Genomic DNA, 23,195 nt, shown 5'->3' on the forward strand with positions numbered 1-23,195 from the left:
TCAAAAGGCAGAAAGATTAATAATGAAAAAACAAATGAACTTTCTAAAAGAATTCATCATATTCACCAGAGTATTTACACACAAGAAAAAATGACAGGCAAAGGGTAAACCAAATTTTCTTCAATAAGAATAATGACATACAAAGGTACTGATATCAGTGTGATTAAGAAGCGATTTTAAGAACGTATCTTGAATGTATTTTAAGAATGTTGGTGGGGCGCCTGGGTGGCTCAGTGGGTTAAAGCCTCTGCCTTCGGCTCAGGTCATGATCCCAGGGTCCTGGGATCGAGCCCCGCATCAGGCTCTCTGCTCACCAGGGAGCCTGCTTCCCTTCCTCTCTCTCTGCCTGCCTCTCTGCCTATTTGTGATCTCTGTCAAATAAATAAATAAAATCTTTAAAAAAAAAAAAAGAATGTTGGGGGGGGTACCAGAATGGCTAAAAGAATAAAAGTTCGGACTAATGTCAGAAACACATTCTAAACATGCAAATTTAACTAAATGTATGCAGGGGGAAAAAAAGATGACTCATGTATTTATGTTTTTAATACCCACCCTAGCATTACTGCCCAGATTTAATACATTTTAACATTTGCCAGTTTTACATGAGATTCTTTTGTTTTTAACTCAAATTCTTTATATGGAAACTTCAAACAGCTGAAAGACTAACAGAAGGAATACCTATATCGCCCAGTCTCCACTAAGATTCAGTAATTATTCAGATTTTGCCATACAGCTCCTTCTCTAAGAGAGAAGACAATACAAATATTGAAGGTAATTCTGCTTGCTATGTCTCTAAATAAGATCAGGGCTCCACAATAGGTATAATATTGGAGATGAAAATGTATTCTTCATTCAGCTGATCTCATTTTCCATATGTTACTGAAAGTATGAGCTCTCCACATATGTGAATGGGACCCTGGTTTTTTTAAATTATGCAACTTAAAACACTGTAGAATTCTATTGGTATATATTATTACACTATACATTACTATGTGTATCATAAATACATCTCATACAGGTCTCATAAAACCACACATACTATACCTTTAGGAATTTTCAATGATAATTTCAACTGTACACAACTGTCACCTTTAGAACACATTCTTACCAGCATCAGGTGAACATGCACTATAAAACCCACTGTAATCAACATTAGGAAAGGAAGACACTTATATCTTATAGAAGTAAAAATTCACACAACCAATCAGAAAGGTAATTTGACAATACATTATATCAAAACCTTAAAATCTTGCTGCGCTGGGAGTTCGACCTCTAAAGCAATTAATATAAATAAATGACTATAACCTGACAGCATATTTATAATAGCAAAAAAATGGTAATTTCCAACAAAATCACGTTGTTTACCTAAACTATATTCCACCAGTAAAAATAAAAATGAAGTTGATTAAAAATATCTGTACATAATACCTACCTACCTACATATATACACAATATAATTATATACCTATGTATGCTAGATATGAAAGGGTGCTTACTCTAAATCTGAAAACAATTTCTAAAACAGAGTTAAATTTTCTGATAATTAAAAATATGTAAAATTATAAACTAGAAGAATAAAAATTGGGAACCATATATACTAAAACGTTAACATTACCAAGTGGGACTACTATACTATACTATACTATACATGAGCATTGTTTCTTTCTGCTTATTATCTTTTTGTTTTTGTACAAGGATCATATACTCGTAATAAGATATAACAAGACACATTAAGATACAACGTTTTTATATATTATACTTTAAGATTATTTAAAGTCCAGTAATCTCACTATCATCAATATCATCTTTCTAAACCTTCCCAAGTGTCTTTTTGTATCATGGAACAGTCTCATTAAAAGCATATTTAGTAATGGGCTGCATGCGACTTTCCACAGTGGTTAGTCTAATTTCCTATCCGCTAGAGTGGTTGATATCTTAAATCAGTGGGGATAGAAAGACCATTCCTTTGGTTTTAACTAAAATAATTCAATAACTCCACTAAAAATATACTTAACCATTTTCCTTTCTCACTGAGCCCAGAATTTAACATACCAGTCAAATTCAATTTGGGTATAGGCAGTGGTTCCGTTGGAACAGGATGGTATGAAAATAAGGTAAACATTCCTCGTCCTACTGGAAGGGCCATAGTTCGCTGACACAACTGGAGCAATCTATAATTAAAATCAAAACCAACATGTGAAAAATCTTTAAGAGAAAAAAAAAAACCTGGAATATAATCTGTAGTTAAGCATTCCAAAAGAAAAACTGCTAGGTTAAGAGGAAATCACATCATAGTAAATTCACACAAAGATGTAGATGAATCATCCAAACATGGTTATTCTCATTTTAATATTCCTGTTCTTAGAAACTCTAAGGGAGATACACATTTCTTTTGTTCCATACTTGCTTTGAGTGAAAACCAGTCTTTGAGTGAAAAACTTGGTCTATAAATCAAGCCAACTCTCCCTCAGCAACCAAAAAGAGAAACCCAAAATGCCATTCTGATACTAACCTGATCAAAGGAAAATAATGTTTTGGGTTTCCTCATTTTGTTATTTTGTCTAGCTGCCTTCAGTGTATCTGGGATCATCCTGCCATCCTTTTTGCCAACATAGCCTCAGATGTGCCACCTCTGCAGGCGCCTGGGGGGCTCAGTCAGTTAAGCATCTGCTTTTGGCTCAAATCATAATCCTGGGGGCATGGGATAGAGTCCCACATTAGACTTCCTCCTCAGCAGGGAGTCTGATTCTCCCTCTATTCCTCCCCCCTTCTTGTGATCTCCTTCCTTTTTTTTTTTTCCTGAAGATTTTATCTATTTGACACAAAGAGAGACCACAAGTAGGCAGAGAGGCAGGCAGAGAGAGAGGGGGAAGCAGGCTCCCCGCCAAGCAGAGAGCCCAATGTGGGGCTAGATCCCAGGACCCCGACACCATGACCTGAGCTGAAAGCAGAGGCTTACCCCCCTGAGCCACCAAGGTGTCCCTCATGATCTCTTTCTCATGCTCTAACAAAAAAATAAAATCTTCAAAAAAAAAGAAGTGTCATTTCTGTCACCTGTACACAGAAAGGAAGACGTTCCTATATTAGAAGTCAGTGGATTTCATGGTGTGTCCAAGGAAACAAGAATTAGTTTCACTTACATGATGGCTAAGACTTACAGGATTTTATTTTTCAAGTATCTTTTTTTTAATATATATATTTTAAAATTTTATTTATTTGCCAGAGATCACAAGTAGGCAGAAAGGCAGGCGGGGGGCGGGGGGAGGGCTCCCTACTGAGCAGAGAGCCCAATGTGGGCCTCGATCCCAGACCCTGAGATCATGACCTGAGCCGAAGGCAGAGGCCTAACCCACTGAGCCACCCAGGCACTCAAGACTTACAGGATTAATAGCACTATAAATGTTAGAGTTAAAATGGCTTCAATAGACTATATTTTGAAACTAATACACCATACTTAACTTGTTTCTACGTAGCCCCTTAAAGCAAATTCAAACAGGAATTGCGGAAATAGGGGCATTTATAACCAGGAAACACTCAACAATCAAACTCTTGTTAAGATATTTGTGTTGTTAAGGGACAGAAATACCCAAGCAGAGGCTAACATTTTTCTCTTCAAAGCTATTCATAAGCATGTTCTCTCCCTAACTTGTACATACATACGAGCTGCTTTTCTAGTTTTTTTGGTGAGAAAAATCTGTTGGTCCCAAGATTATTTAGGAATAGTGCCCCATGTTAATTTAGAATCTGAAAAACTCAAGGCCATATCCCACAGAACTTTTCAGCAGAAACCACAAAACTATAATAATGAAAACAAAATACTGTAATCCCTTCTGAGATGTCACTGATTATAAAGGTAAAAAAAAAAAAACCAACTACCTTCATGTATCAATGAACTCAGTTAATAATCATGGCTAACTGCACTGAGCTTTACTACATACAGAGCAGTGTTCTAAGCACGATATAGACATAACTCATTCTATACACAGAGCAACCCCATGAGGTATGAATGCTACAATTATGCCTATTCTTAAAGTTGAGACAACGGAGGCAGCAAGAAGTAATTCATGCAAAGATACCCATCAGATCCAGAGCCCACAATAACTACTATGTTTTCGCACAATTTCTCTGTCCCTCAGACTCTTCAATTATGGGTGACTAACACCTAAGTACAGATGAAGAGGAAACAGTGAGAGGCAGATTAGGACAAACTCAGATCTTCAGCACCCTGCAGCTAGGTAATAGACGATCCTTCTCCGTAAAGCAGGACCGCCATAAGCAATGCAAGGAGAACCAGAGAATAATGGTGGAAAGTGACAGGTGACAGAGACACGGCAGGTAATAGGACAGGAGAGAATTTTCAAATACAAGTTGAATTGTCCCAAGGCAACAACTCTGGAATGTCACAGGATGGTTACTACTGAGTATTACTATTATCAAGGGATATAATATATGTTAGAGATGGGCAGTAGAGAAGATTTATAGAGTATTACTTGTCATATCAGGTTAAAAAATACTGGTATAAGTTTAAGCTACACTAAAAACTTACACACACACACACACACACACACACACACATACACATATTTTTTTCCTCCTCAAGATACAGAAGAATGAGTTCAGAGTTTTGCTTTGTTAGTAAATTCTTATGGTAGCTAAGCAAAATGGTCTCAGAGTCACCTTTTCTAAGTAGCTATATTTTAAAAGCTGTATTTTAAGAGGAGGAGGATCACTTATGTCATCAGATACTCTTGGGTTACCAAATGCCAAAATATTTTGAGAAAAAATGTATGGTTTACCGAGGATGGATAAAAACTTAAAACACATGGTACTTTTAATTCTTAACTATCTTTTCAGGGTTTTCAGTGTTAATCACTGATAACAGATAACAACATGCCTCTTTTACCTGTTTTCTTTTTCCTCAATGAACTCGTGGTCACTGAGTTCTGGGTACTGTACTACATTGACACGGACGGGATGCGCACTTTGAAGAAGCCTTCGCACGTCCTGCACTCTTAAATCTTCACTCCATATTAACGACATGACCTCCTGATTCATGTCATTCATGCCATCATCTTCCTCCTCAGTTTCTGTTCCTGAAGGAACATCTGATGAGAGCACCTGAGTAACAGACTTGGTTGTAATAATAATTTAAAAACCAAAGACCATGCACTTACTGAACACAAGGATATACACGTGATGTACTTGAGAGTTAAAATGGCTTCAATAGGCTATATTTTGAAACTGATATACCACACTTAACTTGTTTCTATGTTAAATCACATTCCATGTAGCCCCTCATAGCAAATTCAAACAGGAATTGTGGAAGTAGGGGCATTTATAACCATCTATCTCTCTATCATACAGAGAAAATATGCATTCCAAAGCAAGGTTGGTTTGGGTTCCCATGTATACTGGGGCTCTTATCTAGAAGTCTTTTTTTAAAGTACAATTATATTGCTCACTTGGGAAAATTCTTTATTGAGCCAAGGGAAAAACATTAAATTTAGGACAACAGTCAAGAAGCTGATTCCACTGAAACATTCTAAATAACTTATAAAGATCTAACTATATCCTAAACTATATCTTAAAATATAGTTATCCTAACTATATCTTAAAAAGGAAACGAATTAGTGCAAGTGGAACATGAAACCCACTCACTATTACTAAAGAGCCCATACAAATATTATCTTTGATTAATATAAGCAGAAGAATACAACCTGGAAGGATATAAGCCAAGGGCTGGAGGAAGTTGAACAATATTTTCTTACTTTAGTACTTTAAATGGATCATTATTGATTTTTACCTTTTTAAGGAAGGATGTCTTAAATAAAAATTTCTTAATCAGAAAGTGGCAACAGCAAAACAAATGGAAGAAGGTTAATCTCTTAATTATCATTCTGTCCTCAGAAGCTTAGCATGTATTTTCCTATGAGTCTTCCCCATCCAAAAAATTCAATCACACTGTAACTTCAATGAGCATAGTATAAAATCTTCTCATTTTCTCTCAAGAATTTTACATTCCTTTAACAAGATTAATTACCAGTTAAAATGCTAAATTTTTGCAACATTTAACATGGAGGCAACATTAGCCTATAAAAAATTGTAGCAGGGGCGCCTGGGTGGCTCAGTGGGTTAGGCCTCTGCCTTTGGCTCAAGTCATGATCCCAGGGTCCTGGCATCAAGCCCCACATCAGGCTCTCTGCTCGGCGGGGAGCCTGCTTCCCCCATCTCTCTCTGCCTGCCTCTCTGCCTGCTTGTGCTCTCTCTGTGTCAAATAAATAAATAAACATCTTTAAAAAAAAAAAAGTAAAAAAAAAAATTATAGCAGATATGACTAATTAATCCCTTACTTAGTTCATAAATATTCATTATAGGTCCTATGGAATATCTAACTTTTTTTTTTTTTAAAGATTTTATTTATTTATTTATTTGACAGACAGAGATCACAAGCAGGCAGAGAGGCAGGCAGAGAGAGAGGAGGAAGCAGGCTCCCTGCTGAGCAGAGAGCCCGATGCGGGGCTCGATCCCAGGACCCTGAGATCATGACCTGAGCCGAAGGCAGCGGCTTAACCCACTGAGCCACCCAGGCGCCCCGGAATATCTAACTTTTAAAAAAACTATTCTACTGGGTGAGTTAACTATAAAGTATAGATCCAAATAGCTGATAAACTGAATTTCAATGAGTCATAAAAGGTAGCCTCAAATAATATAAAATATAACCTCAAATAATGGAACACACTGAATTTAGATAGAATTACTCAAAACAATATCTAAATAGATCAAAGATTATCAATGCCATTTGGTTTTAGTGCTAATGATATTAAACTGCTCTCAATCATAGTAACAAATGAGGTCTAAAGCTAAAACTTATCTTGGTAAAGGAAAGGATAGTCATATTATTAGCAAAAAAAAAAATGGTTTTTTGTTTAAAGTAGGACAAACACTAATTCAACTAAGAGCTATCATATGAGTGCAGATTAAGAGAAGGATGTGCTGGGCCAACCCTGCTGGAGATGGAATCCAATGGAAACTGCTACTCTCATAGGTTCAGTAGGCAACTCTGATGTTAGAAATAAAATTTTGATACAGATTCTGAAGCTCTGAAGAAGCATTAATAGCCTAAGACCTAATGTGGATTATAAATAGTTACACCATTTTGATGAATATGTGTTGGTTCAAAAGCTAATTTGAGATGAGGCAAGCTTGTGCTGTTCTCTTGGGGATATAAACAAAGTACAAACAGGCTGCCTGGGTGGCTCAGTTGGGAGTCCAACTCTTAATTTCCACTCAGGTCATGATCTCAGGGTTGTAAGATGGAGCTCCATGTCAGCCTTCATGCTGGGTGGAGCCTGCTCAGGATTCTCTCGCTCCCTCCCTGCCCCCATCCACCCCACTCACTCTTGGGGGTAAAAAAAAAAAAAAAATCCAAAGTTAAAGAATTATCAAGAGTGGGAAAACCATCCTTGAATCCTATGACCCTCAGAGTAATGCAGTGCTACCATTTATATTTTTTTAACTTAAACAGAGTTCTAGAAAAAATCGAAATTCCATGTTTAAGTTTTTAAAAGAGGCTGATTTTAAAAGAGAGATAATCGGAGAGTAATGATGTATTTCATTTTCTACTTGTAGGCTTCTCAGAACCCCTTCTTTATAAAAGCAGAGGAAGACGACAAAGGATAGAAAGTCAGGAGGAATAACCTAAGACATCTTCTAAACAACTTCAGTGTCTCTCATCCCAGCTCCCAAAAAAACTCTTGCCTGCAACTTCAATTTTATGTGATTAAACATATATTTACACCTATTTAAAAGATTAAATTCTAGAAATTCAACACATCAAAAAAGTATAAAGGAGAAAATAGTTAACATATTCAAATTGAAGATACATGTGCTCCCTCTTTTTCTATATAAGTTACAAAGTAGTTAATTACCAGTACAGTACAAGTAAAGAAATAGTCATGGTAGTGGATCTACTGACTCAGTACTTGACCTGACTCAAAGGAAAGAAAGTTCTAGGCAAGACAAAACCTTCACATAATCTCTTATTCCCATGTTCACTTTACAAGTAAGAAAATCTGCCCAATAATAAATCCCATATGTCATACAATGTAAAAGACAAACCGATATATACACTTGTAAAAAGACTTAAGAAAAAAGTGAAGAGTATTTCTACTTTGATTTTGAGACTAAATCTGAACTTTGAACTTTCTATGTTGATACTCACAGATTTCCCTTTGGGTAAGTTTCCTTCACAGGCCTGTTTGGAAAGATCCTGACGTCCGATCAGGAGACAGACAGCTTCTGGCCAGTCTGAAGCAGGCTGCTCACGACAGTGGTAAATTGCATCTCTGATGGGAAGAGCAATTCCAAAGGGAAGAGTTTCCAAGTCTCTTAAAGTGAAACCTTGTGATGAAATGAAGGGAGAAAATGTTTCATTTAAACCTGCCACTGTCCCAATTATCCTCGGACTCAAATTAATCAATATCTATTCTGACAAAAGACAGATTGATTTTTTTCATCTTACTGCCAGACTAGTGTCTAGACAGCAAGGATTAGTATAAGAACTAAAAGAACTAAAAACAGCACCAGGGTGCCTCAGCCAGTTAAGTGTCTGCCTTCAGCTCCTCAAGTCATGATTCCAGGGTCCTGTGATCGAGCCCTGCATCAGGCTCCCTGCTCAGTGAAGAGTCTGATTCTCCCTCTCCCTCAGCCCCTCCCCCTGCTTCTGCTCCCTCAACTCACTCTGTCAAATAGATAAAATCTTTAAAAAATAATAATAGAAGAAAGAAAAACCTTAAGAAAAAGAGAAACAACCAGAAACCCAGAAACATTTCCCAGAGAGGAAACACAAATGGGCAATAAACATATGAAAAGTGATCAAGAAAACTCAAATTAAAATTACTACAATTATAATTTCACACTCACTTGACCAATATTAAAGTAAATCAACAGAAAGTGTTGGCAACTATGTAGAGCAATATAAATTCCCACCCACAGCTGGTGATGGTACGATCACTTTGGAAAACACATGGCAGGTACAGATAGGTCCACCTCTATGGTCCACTAATAGGCGTAACAGAAACTTGTACACAAGTGCACCAGGACACAACTATTAAAACATTCAGTAACAACACTATTCACTATGACAAAAAGAGGGAAGGGAGGAAACAGCTACTCTCATCAACAGAATGGATAAATAGTGCTATAGTCAAACAATGGAGTATGTAGCAGTGAAAATGAATGACCTACTGCTACACAAGTCAACATGGAAGAAGTGAGTGAAAAAAATAATTTATCTCTATATCCATTTATATGAAGTTCAAAGACATACAACACGGATGATGAAACTACAAAAAAAAAAAGAGCTAATACAAAATTTAGGTAAGGCCATGATTATGGGTAGTAGGAAGGTGTGTGAGAGGAAGATTACACGTGGAGCAGGGATGCAGGGCCTTCTAGTACACTAGCAATGTTCTATTTCTAATGGTAGGTAACCAGTATACAACAATGTTCACCTTACTATTATTTTCTACACACTCGATACATTCATATTTAAAATTTTTCAGAACCTCATATAAAATTTATTTTTCTTATAATGATTTTCTAAATTTTATACTATTATATATTATTTATTAATATTGAAAGTTAATTATTGAGGTAAAACTGTTTCCTTGTAACAGTTTTACTAAATATTATACAGTATACAAATATAACTAGCTTATCTAATACTTTTCAGCATAGGTATCCTACCTATAATTTTATATGACAATTATTATAATTTTCCAAGGAAGCATACAAAATAAAAGCAAAAACTAAGTCATTTAAAATATTCTTTAAATAAGAATTCAGACATCCTGTAATATTCATTACTTTATAACATACTATTCTAGAACACTGCCGTTTTTTTATATCTTCATATCCATAATTTAAAGTTTTTCTTAGTTCTTCATTTTCAAAAAAAATTTCTAGGGGCACTTGGGTGGCTCAGTGCGTTAAGCCTCTGCCTTCGGCTCGGGTCATGATCTCAGGTTCCTGGGATCAAGCCCCACATCGGCCTCTCTTTTTTTTTTTTTTTTAAAAGATTTTACTTATTTATTTGACAGACAGAGATCACAAGTAGGCAGAGAGGCAGGCAGAGATAGAGGAGGAAGCAGACCCCCTGCTGAGCAGAGAGCCTGATGTGGGGCTTAATCCCAGGACCCTGGGATCATTACCTGAGCCGAAGGCAGAGGCTTTAATCCACTGAGCCACACAGTGCCCCCACATCGGCCTCTCTGTTCAGTAGGGAGCCTACTTCCCCTTCTCACTCTGCCTACTTAGATCTCTCTCTCTCTCTCTCTCTCTCTCTGTGTCAAATAAATAAATAAAATCTTAAAAAAAAAAAAGTCTAGTATTTTACTCCATTTAAAGCCTAAGAGCACCGGCTTTGGGAAAAGGGAATAAGGAACTCCTTTCTTCCCTTTCACTCCCTCCCAACTGTATCCTCATCTTGGAGCCTAAATCACTAACCTATATTCTTCAGAAGCACCCTGAAATGTCTGTATAATTACTTTTCGATTTTGCCAGAAATCCTCCCTTCTGATATGTGAGCACTACAATGGCTTTAAGTTTGAACGTGTAAGAACTACAGTCCTCCATTCTGAGGCCAATCTGCAGAGTCACAGCTTTGACTGCTCTAAGGTGAGAGGCAAATAAGCAAATAAGAGGCAAATTACCCAGTGAGAGATAAAAAGCTGATATAGCAGGATTATGATATGGAAGTTGTGACAATATCAGGGAAAGGAACTGTGGCTTGATGGGCCACAATCTTGGTCCTGCGGGACACTTACACAGAGTGAGAGCCCCTGTCCTGCCACCCAGTTCTAGCTCACTGGGAGGAAACAGGGCCTACTAACAAGGACGTGTCTGGGGAAAGCAGGTGGCTCTCACCAGCATCTCAAAGACATGTAGAAAGTAACAAGGACTACCTTACCTACATTAGTCATCCAGACAACTAATTGTTCAGCTAGACTAGAAACTGATGTAGAATGCTTGAAATTAAACCTGTAAGGGAATGAAACATGAAGTTATTCAACAGTAAAATACAATAGTGCTTTCTATTTTTAATATACAAGCACAATCTGAACAAAAGTCACCTGTTTTCTTCTTGTTCTGCTTGTGACTTTTGAGGGGCTAAAAGGCAACAAAATGAAATTTTATTTAGATAGTCATCCTCATAAAGCAAACATATAACATGTAGAAGATATTAGGAAATAAAAATTCACAAACAATTCCTAAAAAATAACAAAATAAGTAGTCCATTGGCAGACTGGAAATACTAACCCTAACCCTTTTTACATTCATTGAGAAAACAAAAAACTTGTTAAATGTAAAGTACTCCTGGTCTCTGAAAATCAGCTGTGGACTGCAGGCTACAAAAGTACAAGAGGTCACCTCAAAAATGAGGCAAGACGTGGCCTCTAAAACACACACTTAGGAAGTTTTTCATTTTTTAATTTCAACTCTGATATCAACATTTATGAAAATTTGTTTTGGAAAAAATTCATTTTGGGAAGCCTATCACTACACTGACTTACCTATAGTTATTCTGGATAAATACTGTGAGGAATCCTCAGAAACAGAGTTCTCATTACCAAGTATGTAGAGTGCAATACTCTGCAAAAGGAGAAAATTAAAATTATTTGTTAAAGGAATGAGATATAATTATGTATAGGAAATCCATCCAGTACAGCTCTGAGCACTGACAAACATTATACAATAATATAACCACTAATACAATCACGATATAAACTTCCATCACACAAAAACTTCCCCTATAGCCTCTGTAGTCAATCCACTCCTCCTATACCCGGCACCTGAAACAACTCACCAGTTTTCCTTCCCTGCAGTTTTGCCTATTCTACAATGTTGCATAAAGAGAATTTTAGAATAGGTAATCTTCTGTGTCCTACTTCTTTAACTTAGCATGCCTCTGAGATTCATTCACATTACTATATATAGCAGTGGTTTGTTTCTTTTTATTGCTGAGTAGTATTCCATTATACAGATTTACTAAACTTTCTCTACTCATAAACCTGGATTGCTTCTGTTAGGTGAACCCTAACCCACACCCTTCTCCACTTTGGCCTTCAAAGTTCTCCTTTGAGTATTTGCTACTTGCTACTACCACCAAGAGTTGTACCTGCAAGTAGCTTTTAATTTTTTTCTGGAAAAAAGTAGCACAATTCTATTAAAATTTTACTACAATGCTGAAGAATCTTAAAAATCCTATATAAGCATTGCAAATGACATAATCCTGAACCTAACTGACATCATTATTTAACCAAAAAAAAAAAAAAAAAAAAAGGCCATAATCTGAGTATCTGTAAGCTGACTAACATAATTTAAGTTGGAGGTTGGCCAACTTGGTAAATTCATATTTCTCTGGCTCCTCTTTGTGGCTAGAGACTATACCAAGTCTACCCCCATTCAGCAGAGTTGGAAAGGACCAATGTATTTGGTGGTTTCACTTAAATGTCTCGACAAAAGCATCAAGGGATGTGAAAGTTCTGGGATTAACCTGATCTTAATATTCTGTGAATGTATTTAATGCCACTGAATTAACTGTACACTTAAAGTTAAAATAATAAATATCATGTTATGTAGATTTTACCACCATTTTTTTAAAAAAGCAGAATCACTATTTACATGTCTGTTCCAGAGCCACAGGGGACTCTGAAGCCTCTCTCAACATGAAGCAAAGCAGAATGCAGAATAAGGAAAAGATGTGGGATACAAAGACATTTACATTCAGGTAGTATCTGTGGAGGAAACAAAAGCATGGGGTTCTCCTATAAGCCTAGGAAGGCCCCACCTCTGGAAAGCTACACAAAGGACCTGTAGGCCAACTGCCCTTGGGAGAAGGGACTCACCTTTACCAAAGTCCTATGGTTCTATTTGAAGGTTTGACCTTAGACATGTATTAACTATTTAAAGTGAACTAATTTTTTTAAAGTAAGTAAAGATGTTTCTTTGGAGAAAAAATTCAAGCAGAATTTTTTTGTAGCTATAAATATGCTGAACATAAAATTTAAATGAAAAGGCAAAGGAACTAAAATAGCTTAAACAATTTTGAAAAAGAAGAGTAACAAAAGGAGTAATTACACTAATCAATTTTTATAAAGATTTATATATTTATTTATTTATTTGACAGACAGAGATCACAAGTAAGCAGAGAGGCAGCCAGAGAGAGAGGAGGAAGCAGGCTCCCTGCCGAGCAGAGAGTCCAATGTGGGGCTCGATCCCAGGACCCTGGGATCATGACCTGAGCTGAAGGCAGAGGCTTTAACCCACTGAGCTACCCAGGTCCCCCTGGGGACACTAACCAATTTTTAAGACTCACTATACAGCTACAGGAATCAACACAGTGTGGATAGCAATACTATCAATGAACTACAATAGAAAGCCTAGAAAGAGATCCACAATATTATGGCAAATTAATTTTTGACAAAAGTGCAAAAACAATAGAGAAAGGAGAGTCTTCTCAACAAATGGTATTAAAAGAATCGGAGGGCACCTGGGTGGCTCAGTTGGCTAAGCAACTGCCTTCAGCTCAGGTCATGATCCTGGAGTCCCAGGATGGATTCCTGCATTGGACTCCCAGCTCCGTAGGGAGTCTGCTTCTCCTTTTGACCTTCTACCCTCTCATGTTCTCTCTTACTTGCACTCACTCTCTCTCAAATAAATAAATAAATCTTTAAAAAAAAAAGAATTGGATGTCCAACTATCACCACTGCTGTTCAACATAGTACTAGAAGTCCTAGCCTCAGCAATCAGAAAACCAAAATAAATAAAAAGCATCTGAATCGGCAAAGAAGTCAAACTCCCACTTTTTGCAGATGATATAATACTTTATGTTGAAAAGCCAAAAGACTTCAACCCAAAACTGCTAAACTCATACAGGAATTTAACAATGTCCCAGGATATAAAACCAATGCACAGAAATCAGTTGCATTTCTATACACCAACACCAACTTCTATACAGAAGAAAGAGAAATTAAGAAATTGATCCCATTTACAATTGCACCTGAAACCATAAGATACATAGGAATAAACCTAACCAAAGGGACAAAGGATCTGTACTCAGAAAACTATAGAAAACTCATGAAAGAAATGAAGGCAGACACAAAGAAATGGAAAAAACGTTCCATGCTCATGGTCTGGAAGAACAAATATTGTTAAAATGTCTATGCTACCTAGAGCAATCTGCACATTTAATGCAACCCCTATCAAAATACCATCAACTTTTTTCAATGAAATGGAACAAATAAACCTAAAATTTGTGTGGAATCAGAAAAGACCCTGAATAGCCAGAGGAATGTTGAAAAAGAAAACCAAAGCTGGTGGCATCACAATTCCAGACTTCTTGCTCATTACAAAGCTGTAATCATCAAGACAGTATGGTGCTAGCACAAAAACAGACACACAGATCAGTGGAAGAGAATAGAGAACTCAGAAATGTACACTCAACTCTACGGTCAACTAATCTTCAACAATGCAGGAAAGACTATCCAATGGAAAATGAAAAATACTTACTTTTTAAACCATCAATCCTATCTCTGGATATCTACCCTTAAGAAATGAAAAATTTTGGGACGCCTGGGTGGCTCAGTTGGTTAAGCAGCTGCCTTCGGCTCAGGTCATGATCCCAGCGTCCTGGGATCGAGTCCCGCATCGGGCTCCTTGCTCAGCAGGGAGCCTGCTTCTCCCTCTGCCTCTGCCTGCCATTCTGTCTGCCTGTGCTCGCTCTCTCTCCCTCTCTCTCTGACAAATAAATAAAATCTTTAAAAAAAAAAAAAAAAGAAATGAAAATTTAGGGACGCCTGGGTGGCTCAGTTGGTTAAGCAGCTGCCTTCGGCTCAGGTCATGATCCCAGCGTCCTAGGATCAAGTCCCACATCAGGCTCCTTGCTCATCAGGGAGCCTGCTTCTCCCTCTGCCTCTGCCTGCCATTCTGTCTGCCTATGCTTGCTCTCTCTCCCTCTCTCTCTGACAAATAAATAGATAAAATCTTTAAAAAAAAAAAAAAAAAGAAATGAAAATTTACATTCACACAAAAACTTAGGCATGAATATTTATAGGAGTTGTAGTCATAACTGCCAAAAACTGGGACCAACCGAAATATCTTCAACGGGTGAATGGGTAACCACTGTGAAATATCCCACAAAGGACTAGCACTCAGCAATTAAACGCAACAAACTGCTGACCAGACAACAACTTGGATGAATCACAAAAGCTTCTGCGAAGTTTTGGGGGTGACGAAACTGTTCTATGGACTAATTATGGTGGTACTACATGAAACTATACATTTGCTGAAATTCACAGAATGTACACAAAATGAAAAAAAGTTCATTTTTTGTATAGTTTTTAAAATTAAGTTTAAAAAGAAAAAAATAGGGGTGCCTGGGTGGCTCAGTGGGTTAAAGCCTCTGCCTTCGGCTCAGGTCATGATCTCAGGGTCCTGGGATCGAGCCCCGTGTCAGGCTCTCTGCTCAGCAGGGAGCCTGCTTCCTCCTCTCTCTCTGCCTACTTGTGATCTCTCTCTGTCAAATAAATAAACAAAATCTTAAATAAATAAATAAATAAAAAGAGAAAGAAAAAAATAAACAAGGTAGGCAATACATACCAAGACTACAAGTCTGCTTCTTTCACAGATTCCAGGAAGGTAAGGATAGGGAGGCATTCCTTCACCCTTCAGACAAGAACTCACCCACTGATAAATACTTGGTGGCTCAGAAGTAAAAAACGATGGATGATGCATAAATCCTGTTTGACCTTTAGAATTAGAGCAAACATTTATAAAGAATGTAAGAATAAGAATACATTAAGATAATACCATTTTATTCCTTTTTTTTTTTTTTTAAGTAGGTTCCATGACTAGTGCAGAGCCCAACATGGGGCTTCAACTCTTGAGTGTGGGATAAGGACCTGAGCCGAGATCAAGAATCAGATACTCAACCAAGTGAGCCACCTAGGCACCCCACAATACCATTTTATTCTAAAGGGAAAATGGGCAGTATGTGCCATTTGGAAACAGAATAACATTTTTCTCCAAAATACTTCATGTTTTCTGCCACAGAAAATACTTTACTGTATTATAATATGTAGACCAAATGACTACTATCCCATTCTGGATGGAAATTTAACAAATTCTTGTACTCAAGGCATAAAGAATTTAACTAAAATTTCGTACCCTAATCCTAACGGTGAGAAAACAAGAGAAACCTAGGATTCCACTCTTAACAATTGGGCTCCGATCTTGAGTACCTATAGTTCAAGGTCCAGGGCAGTAGAGTGGTGATGGAAATGTTCTATAACCTGTACTATCCAATATGGCAGCCACTATCCTATATGGTTCCTGAAAGTTTGAAATGTGGCTTATGCAACTAAGGAACTGAATTTTCAGTATGAAATAACAGATGGTTGTTGGCTACTGATTAGACAAGTCTAAGGCAAAAGCATCCTTAGCACATGGGGATGAGTAGAATTCTTCCCACACACTGAAGAAGTTAATGTTATCTCTTACTATATAAGTCAGAGATCAAACACTACAAACTGAAATCTACCTGATGGAAAGATATCACCTCTGACTTAGAGACTAATGGTAGGAAATACAGTGCTATTCACCAATAAAAATACAAGCAAACATCACTCACCATTTAGAAAATCTTTAATGATATAAACACTTACCTTGATCAATTGTGCACACTTGTCCAGTAGTTCTGGCAAGTGTTGGGTAATCTCTATAGTAATGATCTACATAAGGCTCCAATTTTAAATCCCTAAAACAATAAAAGCATATAAAAAAGAAATCCCAAGAAAGGTAGTAGAGTATTTTCCCCCAAAGAAAGGATTCATCGGTTCAACTTCTCAATTTAAAAAACTTATGACAAAGAAGATAACCAAATCTACAATCCTTTTATTCTATTTCTGGACCTTGAAGTGCCCAGTATAACAAATGCAACTCAAACTTTTTGCTAGGTAACTTTTATGGGGGTAAAACTAGTTTCTCCTCTATTATTTGTTAGTTTTGTTGTCTTCAGCAAGTTATCTCTATGAACATCAGTATTTTCTTCCAGGAAGTAGGCAAATTCTCCCTCACTCACTCAGAAGTTTTGAAGATTAAATAATAAATGTATGTAAAAAATAGCTTTAAAATGTAAAACATTATAAAAATGTTACTTATTTCAGAAAGCCAGGGTTAGAGTTTGGAAGTCATTTCATTACAAAAGAATTTTCATGATAGTAATGATTCATCATAAGAGAAACTAACCATTAATTAAAACTGCTACATTTCAGAAAAGAATTTCAAAGTTTCAAGGAAGATCATAGAAATTAGAAAATGTGCTATAATCTTAACTCAGAGATTGACATTTCAATTCAAATTCAATTTTCTTTATTACCAGGGGTCACAAAGGCTGAAACAGCACCTAAATATGACCTTCAGAATTCAGTGCCAAACACAATCTTATTGTGGATACACTACAAGAGCCTCGAAGACAGGGACAACCACAGACTGAGATAACAAAAACACAGCTAAAGAACTCTCAACTAGCAAATAATATTCATGTTCTTAGGAACAACCTTAGACAAGTTTCATCATCATTAAAATAAGGGTCATAATATCTATAATTCATCTATGTAAACTACAATTATGTTAACCATACCTCCTATTTGAATTTCGGTATTACTACAAAACAGCAGGTGTTACAGAACGCCCACCACAGTGTGCCAAGTCATCTTGTCAAAATGAAGAGCTGAACAGGTCACCTCCATTATTTAACACAGTTTTGTGACTTCCCACTAATCTTAGGACAAAGACTAAGAACCCCATTAACAGCCCACAAGGCTTTACATAGGCAGTACCTTAAAACACTTCTGTGGTTTATAGAAAATGCTCTGGTTTTCTGGAAAGGTAGATTTCAGAAATTTATTTATAAGGTTCCTATATGATATTCATGGCTGAGATCAAGTCACCTCAGGACCTCTTGGCAGTTTCTGATCTACAAATAATACTTACCTTGCCAACTGAACAAGAAGGCCAACGAGTGAACGAATTCCTTCTCCCATTAGAGTATTCAACTTAAGCTCCTCATAGACAAGATGAAGAACAAAAAAAATTGCAGGTATATGAGTAAACAGAAGTGTAGAAGAATCCAGAATGAGATTCTGAGAAAAATCTTCATCCTTCATCTGTGAAACTTCCAAAGGACTTAAACATAAAGATCTATTCAAAAGATGAGACTCAACATTCTGGTGGTAGTCTGAATTTAGTAAATACTCCCAGTCCTGAGAAAATAAAGAAGATATTAATTTTTAAAATAATGCCTCCTTATAATGTCATCATTAAAACAATACAAGTTCTATTTTTACATTAAGTTGAAAAAAATTAAAACCTACATCAAAATAGCTAAGCAATTTCCAGATGCCAGCAACAGACATTAAGACAAATCACTTCAAAAGCCATTTGAAAAGTTTAAGTCGTGCCGTATTAGGAAAGAGACTGAGAGAAGAATTCCACTATTTATAGAGATTGAGGAAGAAATTAAGATTATCTTAGGTGATTTCCTATGAGGCCAAAAGTAAAGAATAAAAGGTGGGAAGTGTAGATAGGCAGGTTTAGTGACCACTACACTGATCTGTTTTGATAAGGAGTGAAGTCTACTTGTATTCAGTTTGTATATTTATTTATAAGATGCTGGGGCTAGCAATTACAACCTAATAATCAACTGAATTTTATATTCACACTGATTGTATTCCATTTTTCAAGTACTGAGTCTGTTTTGGTTTCTACTTTGATTTATCGTATTGTGTTGAGAATATGGTTTATGCTATTTTCAGGTCTTGGAATTTACTGATGCTTTTGTAAGGTTTAATACAGTGTGTTATTCTAACTTAAACACTCTTAGACTAGATACAGAAAGGATAAGCCATAAAAGTAAAAAATTGATAAGAGTAATAAAATTTTTAAAAATCTGTTCATGGGTGCCTTAGTGGCTCAGTCGTTAAACGTCTGCTTTTGGCTCAGGTCATGATCCCTGGGTCCTGCAATCAAGCCCCACACCAGGCTCCCTGCTCAACGGAAAGCCTCATTCTCCTTCTTCCCGCTCCCCCTGCTTGTGTTCCCTCTCTCACTGTCTCTCTCTTTCTCTCTCTCTCTATCAAATAATTAATTAAATAAAATAAAAAATCACATTAAAAAACACTATTAAGCCATATACTAAGATATACAAAACAAAGAACTCTTATTCAGAATATATAAAGAACTTCTACAGCTCAATAAATATTTCTAAAAGTCCAGTTAAAAAATTGTAAAAGGTTTGAGCACAAACTTGACAAAAAGATATGTAAGTGGCTAATAAGCACATAAAGAAGTGTTTATTAACAGCATTAGTCCTGAGAAAAAGGCATATTAAAACCTCAGAGAAATTACTTTATACACATTCAAATGGTTAAAATGAAAAAGATTGACAACAGCAAATGTTGGCCAAGATGAAGAACAAGAGGAACTCTCATATATCACTCATTAGAGTGCAATGTAGTATAATGAGCTTGGGACCCATCAATTTCACTGCTAGGTATCTATCCAGAAGAAATGAAAATATACGTCCACAGATAGTTGTCACTGAATACTGATGGTGGCCTTATTCATAATGGGCAAATAACGGAAATAGCCTAGGTATCCATCAGCAGAATGTATAAACAAACTATGGTATATTCATACTACTCAACGATAAAAGGCACAAAGTGCTGATATCTGCAACGCCTGGGGTGAATCTCAAAAATATCGTGCTGAATCAAAGAAACCTTATACCAAAGATTATGTACCACATTTAATTTCTATCAAGTTCTAGAACAGGCAAGATTAACTTATAGTGACACAATTCAAATCAGTGGTTGCTTCAAAAATAGAGAAAGGGAATGATTAAAAATGGCACTTGGAGGGGCGCCTGGGTGGCTCAGTGGGTTAAAGCCTCTTCCTTTGGCTCAGGTCATGATCTCAGGGTCCTGGGATCAAGCCCATCATCCAGCTCTCTGCTCAGCAGGGAGCCTGCTTCCCCCTCTCTCTCTGCCTGCCTCTCTGCCTACTTGTGATGTCTCCCTCTGTCAAATAAATAAATAAAATCTTTAAAAAAAATGGCACATGGAAACTTTACAGAATAATAGAAATGTTTTGTGTTTGAGAGGGGTATGGGTTACTTGAGTATTCATTTGTCAAAGCTGATCAAACTGTAAACTTCAGATCTGAGCATTTCATTTATGTAAACTATACCTCAATTTAAAAAAAAAAAAATTTATCACTTAAGAATATAACCATGGAATCTAATATGATTGAGAACCTAAATCAGAGGATTAATTAGCAGGAAAACATCAACAAACCCAAATTCAAATCATGCAGTATTACCTATGTTCAGTAATTTTTAGATGATCATTAAAGATAAAAGTATATGAATAACCACAGAAAACATAACATATACAACCTTCAAAATAACTGCTATACAGTATTAAAGCAAAAGGTGTTAAAAGATACACAAATCAACAAGATACCCAAAAATGAACTTGTAGTAGCAAGAAATAATAATGCTTACATCATCAGATCCTGTCTCAGAAGGCCTTGCTTTTTTGGGTGCAATGACGGGCGAAAGTGATCCTTCAAAGTCAAACTGAAAAAGACAACCCCAAAAAAGATAAAATCATATACATTTATCACTGCTAGCTGTTCAACGTAAAGAATTCGAATATCAGTTCCATGAATTATGGAAACTAAAGAAAGTCACCAAAACTTATTTTTTCATCCAGAAAAACAGGGTATGAATACTTTTCCTCTCAGGTCGCTGTGAAAAAGAAATGAAATCATATATGCAATGCATCTACAACAGTGCCTCGGCTCACAGGCACTGCAACTGTGGTTTCTTTCCAACCCAACTTCTGTGATGACACAGATCAACACTGCTTTAGTAGAATGAGGAGCTTGAGCCATATCCCAAATATGCTAAGTACACCCAATGTTAGCCAAATGTCAGAACCAAGCAGACATTTACTTAGAGTCTGTCTATAGTGGACAGGCTAACAATTCTAGGGCAGAGGCAGGTAGCTACTCTTTAAAGTAAAGAGTTCTCCTCCTCCTCTAGGACTCACAGCCACACTACATATCCCTGCCTCCCTCAGAGTTAGGTATGACCCTGTGACAGCATAACTATGAATGAAAGTGGATGTTAAGGGGTGCCTGGATGGCTCCAGTGGGATAAGCCTCTGCCTTCGGCTCAGGTCATGATCCCAGGGTCCTGGGATCAAGTTCTGCATCAGGTTCCTTGCTTAGCAGGGAGCCTGCTTCTCCCTTTGCCTGCCAGTGCCCCTTCTTGTGCTCTCTTTCTCTCTCTCTCTGCCTGGGTCCCTATTAACTGTGCAGCCTCTTTACCTGCTAAGTAGTGTTATATGAGCAAGATTTAATGTTTTTATTGTGTGAGTCATTATATCTTTTGAGAACTTTCTATCATATTTAGCCTATCCTAACTAATACAGTTATATAAAAGCACTTTTCTCAACGTTTACTCTTATTTGGTTCCCCCCGCATCACCTTTGCCACCTCTGCTACTTCACATGGGCACTGAACTACCAATGAATCAACCATAAGCCCATAAATGACAATGGCTATTTTCCAATGCCTTATTAAAAAAATTTACATTTTATCAATCAATATCACTGATATGAAAGTTGATTTCTATAAAAAGAACTAAAGATAGCAATAAGGTAATTCTTAAAGCTGAATATTTAAATATAAATATTTTAATTTTTATAAATTATTTTTAATATTTAATAAATATAAGATATTTAAATACTAAATATAAAATGGAATAAAGTATTTTTTAAAGATTTTATTTATTTATTTGACAGACAGAGATCACAAGCAGGCAGAGAGGCAGGCAGAGAGAGAGGAGGAAGCAGGCTCCCTGCTGAGCAGAGAGCCCGATGCGGGGCTCGATCCCAGGACTCCGAGACCATGACCTGAGCCGAAGGCAGCGGCTTAACCCACTGAGCCACCCAGGCGCCCCATAAAGTATTTTTTAAACTGAGTAATTCTTAAAACTGATCAATAGAAAAGGTTTTCTTACGAAGTATTCAAAGGAAACACATCCAACTCACAGACAAAACTATCAAAAAACAAAATGACGAGAGTAAAAATCAAAGGATGCATTTCTGTTAGCTATCTTAGTTAAAGCTTCAACCAAAATTTAGTGCATACATGCACACCTACATACACACATTCTCTCTCACACATATTCTAAGTACCACAGTCTAAAGAATGTTCATTCCTGCTATGGTTACCACATTTCAAGACCTAGGGTTATGAAAACAACAGAAATTATCTGATACGGATACCTCTTTGTAGCATATATGGATCTATTTTATTTTCATTATTTTAATATTCTGCAGGCTACCTACCTGTTATATACTTCTGTAGTAAATCCCTGACCTTTATCATAACCTGATGTAAAATACTGATCTGCCGTCTCCTGACACCGTCAATTCCATGAGAGGAACTACCTTGCCTAATGCATATCTGAAAAGCCTGGCATCACGCCTAGCCTTCAGCAGAGGTTCAACTTCTAACTAATGAAAATATGGGCATCCTGAAGGACACAAAACACTAACCCCAGATGCAACTGTTCACAGAATGGAAGAACCAGAAGGAAACATAATCTGGCCTAGTGCTCTCATCTAACCCATCAGTAAATTAAGGAAGGCCCAAAGAAATGCCAAAAATCATTTAACTAGTCATTGGCAAAAATTCTGTACTGCCTACTCTCCCCACCATTGTTTAAATGAAAACAAAAAAGAATAAATCTGAACAAAGCAAAATGGAAACCATTTGCCATTGAGGGCCATTTCATCCTGAGCTTTGATGTAAGGACAAAAGATAGCAAGCGTTTAATTATGCAGTCCTATAAATAAACGTGAAGCAACTCAGCCTCAGAACTGATTTCCTTATTCCTTCTTTTAGGACTGTTATCCAATAAATAAGTCAGAGAGCCCCATCCCTCTTTACAAAAGAAAAAATGGTGGGTGCTCCGTCATAACAGGGAAACCTAAGGGGAGGCCCTGGCTCTCTGCCAGAGAATGGGGCAGAAGAACCTGTATTCATCAATGAGTTCCACAGCA

General features: G+C 36.8%; 1 protein-coding gene across 4 annotated transcripts in view; it reads right to left on the reverse strand.

Moving 5' to 3' along the window:
- Window positions 1–23,195, reverse strand: part of ANAPC1 (anaphase promoting complex subunit 1) — a 103,307-nt gene that overhangs the window by 48,711 nt on the left and 31,401 nt on the right. For all 4 annotated transcript variants that reach the window (XM_047745172.1, XM_047745173.1, XM_047745174.1 and 1 more), the window contains 10 exons: window positions 20,624–20,698; window positions 18,055–18,323; window positions 16,725–16,816; window positions 15,661–15,809; window positions 11,574–11,652; window positions 11,133–11,169; window positions 10,970–11,040; window positions 8,222–8,400; window positions 4,904–5,118; window positions 2,053–2,171 (listed from right to left, as the gene is read on the reverse strand). In XM_047745172.1, the coding sequence (XP_047601128.1) occupies window positions 2,053–2,171; window positions 4,904–5,118; window positions 8,222–8,400; window positions 10,970–11,040; window positions 11,133–11,169; window positions 11,574–11,652; window positions 15,661–15,809; window positions 16,725–16,816; window positions 18,055–18,323; window positions 20,624–20,698 (1,285 nt within the window). The remainder of the gene's footprint in view (window positions 1–2,052; window positions 2,172–4,903; window positions 5,119–8,221; window positions 8,401–10,969; window positions 11,041–11,132; window positions 11,170–11,573; window positions 11,653–15,660; window positions 15,810–16,724; window positions 16,817–18,054; window positions 18,324–20,623; window positions 20,699–23,195) is intronic.

This window comes from Lutra lutra, chromosome 9 (genome assembly GCF_902655055.1).
Source record: "Lutra lutra chromosome 9, mLutLut1.2, whole genome shotgun sequence".
NCBI classification, from domain to species: Eukaryota; Metazoa; Chordata; class Mammalia; order Carnivora; family Mustelidae; genus Lutra; species Lutra lutra.